At 52.0% G+C, this 9370-nt stretch overlaps 1 protein-coding gene across 1 annotated transcript in view; it reads left to right on the top strand.

The window, feature by feature from the left end:
• The window catches only part of CC2D1B (coiled-coil and C2 domain containing 1B), a 15134-nt gene that overhangs the window by 1794 nt on the left and 3970 nt on the right, over positions 1–9370 (top strand). The window contains exons 3-23 of the mRNA XM_006919195.3: positions 196–278; positions 1412–1556; positions 2548–2651; positions 3023–3181; positions 3586–3711; positions 3907–4066; positions 4242–4417; positions 4590–4665; positions 4751–4861; positions 4944–5074; positions 5188–5260; positions 5465–5595; positions 6016–6133; positions 6218–6390; positions 6801–6926; positions 7528–7586; positions 7677–7793; positions 8175–8248; positions 8394–8452; positions 8670–8721; positions 9146–9245. Coding sequence (XP_006919257.1) covers positions 213–278; positions 1412–1556; positions 2548–2651; positions 3023–3181; positions 3586–3711; positions 3907–4066; positions 4242–4417; positions 4590–4665; positions 4751–4861; positions 4944–5074; positions 5188–5260; positions 5465–5595; positions 6016–6133; positions 6218–6390; positions 6801–6926; positions 7528–7586; positions 7677–7793; positions 8175–8248; positions 8394–8452; positions 8670–8721; positions 9146–9245 — 2336 coding nt within the window. The 5' untranslated portion in view covers positions 196–212. The remainder of the gene's footprint in view (positions 1–195; positions 279–1411; positions 1557–2547; positions 2652–3022; positions 3182–3585; positions 3712–3906; positions 4067–4241; positions 4418–4589; positions 4666–4750; positions 4862–4943; positions 5075–5187; positions 5261–5464; positions 5596–6015; positions 6134–6217; positions 6391–6800; positions 6927–7527; positions 7587–7676; positions 7794–8174; positions 8249–8393; positions 8453–8669; positions 8722–9145; positions 9246–9370) is intronic.

Below are 9370 nucleotides of genomic sequence, written 5' to 3'. Positions count from 1 at the left end.
TAAACCCTTCCATCTCCCAAGTTGCTTGCTTCAGTGCTATACTTCCAGTGCTAGTATTTCACCCTTTGGTGTTAAGCATTACTCTCTCTCTCTGAGTTGAGAGTTTACTAACCACACCTTACTATAGGTAGCACTGTTGGGGGAGGAGCTTTTAGGCAGCTCCAGTCTGAGTCTTTTCCACTCTCCACCAAACAGGTATCTAGGCTGCTGAGATGCCAGGGCCAAGACCTCGGAAGGGCCCTCAGGCCAGTGGCCAAGGTGTGGCAGCTGCTAAGCAGGTATGTATACAGCTTTTTTCACCCCTGGGCCACTCTGAGTGTGGGGGTTCCTAAACAGCTTGGGCAAACTGGGTCACTTGTATGGTATCCCCATTAGCCCAGAGACTTAGAGCAGTGCTTCTGGAGTTGGCAGAGCCTGTAGAGACCCTCTGCCTATTCTCTGCCAGACATACCTGGGAGATGAGGCCAGAACTCACCTGTGTTTCAACCCAGGCATCGTTCTGCCATGGCCACCTCCATATGAATGATCTAGAGGGTTCAAGAACCACTAAGGTTTAGGGTGTTCTGAAGGGGCCAGCGTTCTCATGGGTTCTTTATTTAGGGCCATGACTACTTGCTGGGGTTTGAGGGCTGTGTCTGCTGGAAGAGCTTTGCTGCCTTAGGGATCCGTTCCATAATCTTCCCTTTATTTATTTTGGTCCAAGTACTAAGACTTCTTAGTCCATTTTTATTGTCTTAAAAGAGGCAGGTAAGGAAGGTGGTAGAATAAAGAGCTTAGACTCAAGTCATAAGACCTTATTTTAAATTCTAGCTCTGCCACTTACAAGGTCGTCTCAGTATTATCTGAACATGGAGATAAAAATAGGGCATACTGTTACTTTGAGTGGTCAAATTTATAGAGAAAGTTGAATGTGGTTACCAGGGGAAGGAGAGAATAGGAAGTTGTTTAAGGGTACCAAGTTTCAGTTCTGCTAGATGAAAGGAGTTCAGGGATGGATGACAGTAGCCCAACAATGTGAATGTACATAATGCTGCTGAACTCTACACTTAAAAATGGTTAAGATGATAATTTTCATGTTATATATGTTTTCCAAAAAAAAAAAAATAGAGCCTGCCACTCAGAATTGTGAGAATTACCTAAAGCAGTCATGTAGGGTGCTAAGCACAGTACGTGGCAGCTAGCACTGTTGCTGTTGTGAGTGATGATGATGGTGGTGTAGTTTTACTGGGTCTTTGTAGAGTAACTAGGGAGAAAAGTGTCCTAAAGGGTAATGTTGCAGCCTCAGTTTTCCTTTCCATGCACTGGGCCTCAGACAGTGAAGGAGCCAACGACTGCCAGGAGACTGGCTCTGGGGCTGGGCTCTACCCTCTGCCTCATTGCATGATTCCTAAAAAACTTTCTCTGTTCTCAGCTGGGGCTCTTTGTGGAATTCAGCCCTGATGACATGCTGCTGGGGGTGGAGGACACTGAAGATGATGGGGACCTGGAGGCTGAGCTGCTGGCCCTCACTGGGGAAGCAGGGACTACAAGCAGAAAGCCAGCACCTAAGGGGCACAGTGAGTTTGCGGCACTGGGCTGGACCCGGTGCTGGGACCAGATGGGCTCAGGCAGTTGGAGGAGAGGTTCCACAGCCCGATGACTTGTTTTTCTGATGTCCATGTCCCTTCTGCAGCACTCCCACCAAGAGGCCATCTTGCCATGCTCACACACCTGTGTGATGGGGAGCTCACTTCTTCCCTGGATTACCCGCCTCCCCGTTGTGGACAGTCAGCAGTCTGACTCTCCGACCGACTTGGGTCACTGTCCTTAGGCCTAGTATAGAGTAGGGACTCAGCACAGACTGAATTGGGCGCTAATAAGTGCATAGAAATTGTGTCACATGAATAAGTGGAATAAGTGGAATATCCCTCCCTAGCCTGGAAGAGGACAGAGATCTGAAGTCTAAGAGGGTCAAAGGGTCTAGATCTTAATCTCTTCTCACCAGGAACCCTCTCCAAGCCCCCCTTCACCTCCAGTCCCACATACCCCTGAGATGAGAATGGGAGGACCTGGAAAGGGGACCACTGGTCTGGGAGAAACACGGCCCTCCATTCTCTAAGTCCAAACGTGCTTTAGAGTTAGACAAACTGGGTTTGAATCATGGCTCTGCCACTTAGTAGGATCACAATATTAGGAAATTTAATATTGGTAGTTCTCAGTTTATTCATATATAAAATGAGATAATATTACCTGTCTTATTAAGTTTTGATGTTAAAAATCTTTACATATGTGAAAGGTGTGGTTAGGGGGAATGGATGAATATGTCTATGATGAACTACCACAGCAAAAAGGCTGAGACGAGAATAGCTTTGTTTTCTATGGGAGGGCCCGGGAAGGATTCCCTGCTGAGGGTTTTTGAGCTGGCTCATAAAGGAAGAGCATAGGTTTTATAGGTGGGACTTTGGCTGTGGAAGGGCAATATTTCTCCCTGGGTGTAGAAATGTACAGTGCATTGAAGATCGTTTTTGTGGACCTTTTCTGAGTTGCCCTGACCCTTTGTTCCCGCAGCCCCCTTGCCTATGGCCCACATCGAGAAGTTGGCGGCAGACTGTATGCAGGATGTGGAGGAGGAGGAGGAAGAGGAAGGGCTGGAAGAGGATGCAGACTTGCTGGTGCGTCTGCCATTTTGTTGTCCGAGGGCTCTGTGGTCAAGCCTGTGGAGGAGGCCTGGGTTTGTCCTTCTGTGTGCCCTGATGTTAAGTGAGTGCCTTGCCCTTCTTGGGCCCATTTTCCTGACTGGACAGTGTGAGACTAGTCTCCTTTGATGTCTGGTGTGAGCTCTGCATTTGGGGATTCTCAGATTTGTAGTCTTCACTATTTAAAAGACTATCTTCAGTCAGATTAAAGTGTTTCGGTAAAGGGGTCTTTCGGGCACAGTGACTGATGTTGGGAAGTACTCTGGGGGAGAGGGCCCTTTATTTTCAGATCGTATCACAGGTATGGCCATGAGGCTCCCAAGCTCCTGTGCCTTGTGTCTCCCCAGACTGAGCTGCAAGAGGTCCTGGGTACAGATGAGGAAGCTGGGCCCCTGGATGGTGATGAGACAGCCAGCCTGGGTGGCCGTGAGGAGGAGAAGGGACAGGAAAACATTGAACCTCCAGTACAGACAGCTCTCCTAACAACTTCAGTTCCAGCAGCTCAGGTAAGTTCTGGAGGGACTTTTTTGTACCTTTGATACCCCTACATACCCGTGTATAACATGCACGTAACATGGCTTGTGAAGGAAAGCTGCAGTATCCCTTTCTAGGGCACCAAGCAGTGACCGCGCATGAAAAACTCTTTGGTGGCGGGCTGGCCCCAAAGGCTCCTCTGTTCTCACAGACCACCTCCTGCAGCTGTCCACAGATTGCCTGGGCCTTTGTGTTTGCCTCTGACATGGCCTCTGGCCTCTCCAGTGAGTCTTTGCCTCCTCCCTTGAGGCTTTTAGGCTCTTTCTTCTCCTTGAATCCAAGAGCTCCATTTTCTGGGGCCGCTTCCTCGAGGGAGGGAGCAACAAGGGCCTAGTTGGCCCTAGACTGGCCAGGCCCTGAACTGGAGTATCTACAGGCTGGAGGGCCTCAGGGGCTGCAGGCTCTGCTGGAAGATCGGATCCACAACTACTGGGAGGCCGCAGCCAGCGCTAAGGAAGCAGGTGAAGCTGCCAAAGCCAGGCGCTGTGAGCGTGGCCTGAAGGTGGGTTGGGCCCAGCCAGGGAGCAGGGCTGGGAGAAGTGGCCAGCCAGGGAGCTGGGCTGGGAGGAGTGGGGCTGAGGACAGCGGGTAAGGCAGCAGGAGGTTGGGCCAGTGGATGGGAGAGACCCCTGGCCTGTCTTCATGCAGGGTCCAGACTGAGTTGGCTGGCTGGGTTTCTGGCTCTTCTTTCCCTCAGACTTTAGAGTCCCAGCTGGCTGCTGTGAGGAAAGGAAGGAAGATCAATGAGGATGAGATCCCACCTCCAGTGGCCTTGGGCAGGAGGCCCCCAGCCGCCCAGGAAACAACCAACAGGAGCCCTGAGGCAGACCGCCCAGCTCCCCCCGCCATGGAACCAGGTATGTGGAGACAGTCATCCTGTCCTAGTCCCCAAGGTCAGAGCCCATGGCCTGCTTCTCCATCCTGCCACTCTCCACTGCCATCAGCCAACCAGATCTATGGGTGTGGGGACCCAAGGTATGCACCTTCTTTGCCCCTGATGCCCCTTCTTTGGGTTTTTTGTTTTCTCCGTAGACCACCCTTCCCAACCTGAGACATGCCTCTTGGGCAGCCCTGGCATTTCTGCTCTACCTGATTCAGACCCACAGTCCCTATTGTTGGCCCGACAGAGAGAGTACAAAGTGGCTGCCCTGAATGCTAAGCGGGCTGGAGACTTGGGCCGTGCCCGAGAGCTCATGAAGATTGGGAAGGTATGACATCTGGCTCAGGGGCCCTGTGTCCAACCCCTCACAGATGGGGGCAGTGAGTTGCTCAAGGTTATGCAGCTAGAGTGGTTGAGACTTGAGTGAGACTGCCCTGAAAGGGAGTTTTCTTAGCCCAAAAGCTGCTTATGCCCACAGCAGCTTTTCCTTACTACTGCAGAGATTTGGTGCTGTCTTGGAGGCCCTAGAGAAGGGGCAGCTTGTGGACCTGAGCGCCATGCCCCCAGCACCTGAGGGTGAGTGTGAGGATGGTCTTGGGGAACCTGGTCAGGCTGGGGCTGGCCAGGCATCCCACCTACACTTCTGCTCTGGGTCCTCCAGACCTGAAGCCCTTCCCACAGGCTTCTGAGGCCCTCACAGCACCCTCAGTTTTACCCCCAGCAGTGGAGCGAGTGCAGCCAGTCATGGCTCCTGACACTCCAGCAACCCCAGGTAGGATGGAATGCTGGGACTGTGGAGTGGGGACCTGGGGAGAGGCAGGCAGAGCTGATGCCATCTTCTTTCTCCTTTCAAGCGACCCATAATGAGCCACAGACAGTGCTGGATGCCCTGCAGCAGAGGCTGAGCAAGTACCGCGAGGCAGGCATCCAGGCCCGGGGCAGTGGAGATGAGCGCAAGGCCCGGATGCACGAGCGCATTGCCAAGGTAGGCCCTCGGCTGTGCAGCCTCCTGCCCTATGTCAGCCTCTCCCTGTCTCTCCCTTTGTGGAGCCTGCAGAATGTTGCCCGCCATAGGTCCCTCCCTTTCTTTCCTTGCAGCAATATCAAGATGCCATTCGAGCATTCCAAGCAGGACGTAAAGTTGATTTTGCCGAGTTGCCTGTTCCTCCAGGTCAGTGGTGCTTGGCCTGGAGTTTTATGAGGTGGTCTCTAAGCAAGGTGGGGGTAGGGGAAACATGATATCTCATGTATCTGCCTCCACTCTATGGGAGCCACCCATCCCAGCCATGCCTAGGAAGACCTAGCCAAGGCCCAAGGCAGCATAGTGCTGCTTTGAGGCTACCCTACCCTTTTCCCAGCTCTCTGTCTTCTACAGGATTCCCCCCCATTCCTGGTCTGGAGCCCACTGCAGGCACTGAGGAGGATGCAGTGGCAGCTACTTTAGCAGCTGCCCAGAAACTGGCCACCTCAGAGGACACAGCCCTGGCAGAGGAAGATGGGGATGAGGTTTGACCAAGGGTCCAAGACTCCAGGGGTTGGTGGGGAAAAATGACAGATGAAGATTTAATCCAGACCCTATTGTCCACACTAGCAAGCCTAAGGAGGTAGATATTCTTTCTTCCATTTTGCAGAGAAAAAACTTGGCCAAGGGTACCCAGATAAGCCTTGGCAGAGCTAGATTCAGACCAAGGTCTGACTCCAGAAGCTAGGTCCAATCCCCAATACCCTGCTGTCCTGTTGGAGAGGTTAGCTCAGAGAGCTTCTGCAGCTTCTGCTCTGAGATTCTCTAGAGCCCATAAGGGAAGTCATTCATCTCAGTTCACATGGTAAGTTAGTGCAGTGTTAGGAAGAGAGTCCAAGTCTGGGAGCTGCCACAGCTGGGGTAGGAGAACAGATTCCCTGTGACATCCTTCTGATCATCTACAGGATGAAGCTCCTTCCCAGGCCCCAGTGGCCAAGAAGCCAGCACAGCCTCTGGTCCCTTCATCCCGGCCCCTGCCTGAGCCCAAGGCCTCGAGTTCTAAGGAGTCTCTGGGACCCTCTGGTGAGTTAGAGAGGAGCGGGGTGTCGGAGTGAAGGCTCCAGTGAAGGGCAGGCATGGCTCTAACCGATGTCGCTTGCCCTTCAGTGCGGGAGCAGCTGGCACTACTAGAGGCACGGAAACTGCAGTACCAGCGGGCAGCCCTGCAGGCCAAGCGGGGCCACAACCTGGAACAAGCCAAAGCTCATCTGCGGTTGGCCAAACACCTTGAGGCTCAGATCACCCAGGTCCGAGCAGGCCGACCTGTGGATCTCTCCAAGGTGAGTCCCATCTTGTTAAGCAACAGGACTTCTCAGGCAGAGGAGGTGGGTGGGAGGCTTGAGAAGGGCTGTGAACCAAGGCAGCTGCTTGGCGAAGGTGGGACTTGGATGGGGTGTGGCGATAGCTGAAAAAGAGCCTTTTGCTTATCCCTGTCTCTACTCTGTGCCCCTGAGAGAGGGTGGGGGAAGGCCAGGTGGGCTGCCTGTGGTCAGAGATGACAAGGCAGGGCAAGGCCAGCAGGAGGCAGAGTGTTGCAGCAGCCTGAAATAGAATGGGAGGCAGTGAGTCCCCATCACTGGAGGTTAGTAGAAGCTGGAGAAACATCTTGTTTGGATTCCTGTGCTCATTAGGCTCAGTAGAGGAATAATCTGACTGTTGGGGCCCCTGAGGGGCCTTGTGACCTGGACAGGTGCCTTCACCCTTGACGGATGAGGAGGGTGACTTCATCCTCATTCACCATGAAGACCTGCGACTCTCCCAAAAGGCTGAGGAGGTGTACACCCAACTACAAAAAATGCTGCTGGAGCAACATGAGGTCAGTAGACTGCTTGTCTGTCTTCCCATTTCAGTGCCCTCCCCTTTCCTCTCTTTCAAGAAAGGCATGGGGCTTAGACCACATAGGCTTGGATTCAGATTCTGGCTCTTCCACTTACTGGCTGTGTGACGTTGGGCAAGGCACTCCTTTCTCTTAACCACGTTTTCCTCATCTGTAAAATGGGATAATCTATCTCCTTCAAGGTGGTTATGAAGTTAGTAGAGTGGAGGGGAAGGTACTTTAAAGATGAGAAGAAGAAGTGTTATGGGAGACAGATACATATGTATATAGAGAAATTTATATAAATATAATGTATATTTGTGCCTATGGATCTAAACTGCTGGCTCCAAGTCAGCCTTTTGAAGTGATGTTTCTATTAGGTTTTGAAGGAAGAATAAGAGTTTGCTAATAAGTGAATTTTGGGGCCTGCCTATCATCAGGGAAGAAACAGCAAAAACTTAGAAAAGTGTGATAGGACTTGGAAACAGTCACCTTGGGGTGTGTGTTGGGGAAGGAGAGCAGTGAGACTACAGAAGGTCGGAGCTTTCAGAAGTCAGGCCTTGAAAGCCATCCTGGAATCACTCTGGGCCTCTCTTTTCAGAAGTGTCTGCTGTTCTCCAAGCAGTTCATGCACCAGGGCAATGTGGCCGAGACTACCCGGTAAATGCAAGGGCTTGGTGTGGGGCATGTGAAGTGGGGAGCAGAAAGTGAGCCCTGTCTCATGCTGACATGTACACCTGTCCCTGTCAGGTTTGAGAATCTTGCTCAGGACCGCAAGAAGCAGCTTGAGATCCTGCAGCTGGCCCAGGCCCAGGGCCTCGACCCTCCTAGCCACCACTTTGAGTTGAAGACGTTCCAGACTGTGAGGTACCAAAGCCTTAGGGAAACAGTGGCTCCATGCAGGGATAGACCAAGAGACTGAGGGCCAAGGCTGAAGACTTAGGCCCCTTTACTTTAGTGAGGCTTCCCCACTCTAGACACTGGGTCTTGGGGGTGTGGGAAGTAGGATATGATGCCTGCTTATGAGGAGCTCAGAACTGCAGGTGGCTAGGAACGGAGCCCTGGACTGGGGGTCACAGACCAAGGTCTGTGTATCACCTTTGCCACTCCTAGCCCAGGCAAGCTTTGCCTCTCTGGGCCCACTCTCCTCCTGACTACCACCTAGCAAGCAGGCAGGCACTGGAAGAGGGGACCTTTTTGACCGTGCTCCTTCACTTTGAGCTCTTTCTCCTTGTTTCCTGGTTATAGGATCTTCTCAGAACTCAGCAGCACAGAAATGCATCTGGTCATTGTCCGGGGAATGAACCTCCCAGCCCCGCCAGGTATCCCCAAGGCCACCCCTATTCCAGGAGGGTCTTGCCCAGACACTCCACCCCTGGCCAACAGGAGGCACTGGCTCTCCCTCCACATTAAGTGCTGGGCTCCTGGCTACTCCTTCTGACCCTGGCTCCCATTCCTCTTTCATAGGGGTTACCCCTGATGACTTGGATGCTTTTGTGCGGTTTGAGTTCCACTACCCTAACTCGGTGAGGTTCTGGTAGAGGTAGGATCCTCTTATTCCCATCTTCCATTTCAGGACCCTGTGCTCAATTCTTCCTATTCCTGGGAATTCTGGCTATAGGGAGAGGTTTGACTTTGGGCCCATTCTCTGTAGGAGTCCCTTCAGTCAACACTGAACCTAGAGTTGTTGGCCCTGTAGACCTGTTTTTTCAAGCTGTCCTGACTTCTCCCTTACTGCTTTAGGACCAGGCTCAAAAAAGCAAAACAGCTGTGGTGAAGAACACAAACTCTCCAGGTGAGGGCTGCTTTCTCCTTCCTCTCACTCTGTGAGTGTAGCACTTGTGTTTTTGGATCAATTATCTTACTTGGTACTCAACTTGGGAGATGAAGGTATCACCACTCCTCTCATGGGGAGACAGGCTCAGAGAGGTAAAGGGACTTGCTTACGACCTCAAAACAAGAAAGTGGTGGAAATGGGACTTGAATCTAAGAATCCTGACACCAAATTCCAAGTCCCTTCCACTTTGGTATAATCTGTATAATAAGAACTTCCAAGGTCTTCCAAGGCCAGGACTAGATGCTCTGCCACCCTCTGGTGGTAGTCCCTCTGAATTGCAGGCAGAGAGCTTGAGACGGGAGGCCAGCCCTGGGCCTCTGTTAACCATTTCCCTAGGGAAATCCCTGGGAGCCAAGCCCTTTCTTGTTTTGTCTCCTTACAGAATTTGATCAACTCTTCAAACTAAACATCAACCGAAACCACCGGGGATTTAGGAGGGTGATACAAAGCAAAGGAATCAAGTTTGAAATCTTCCACAAAGGGTGAGGCCCTGGTCAGTCAATCATACTGCCAAGCCGGATTGGGCAGAAGGAATGGCTTCCGTTGCTGCTGCCACCCCTGCTACTACTCATTTTTCTAACGCTGGCCTAAGCCAGCTCATTCCTGC

The sequence above is a fragment of the Pteropus alecto genome, unplaced genomic scaffold, assembly GCF_000325575.1.
Source record: "Pteropus alecto unplaced genomic scaffold, ASM32557v1 scaffold25, whole genome shotgun sequence".
In the NCBI taxonomy this organism is placed as follows: Eukaryota; Metazoa; Chordata; class Mammalia; order Chiroptera; family Pteropodidae; genus Pteropus; species Pteropus alecto.
The sequence above is the reverse complement of the archived record's forward strand: the minus strand, read 5'-3'. Positions and strand labels throughout refer to the sequence as shown.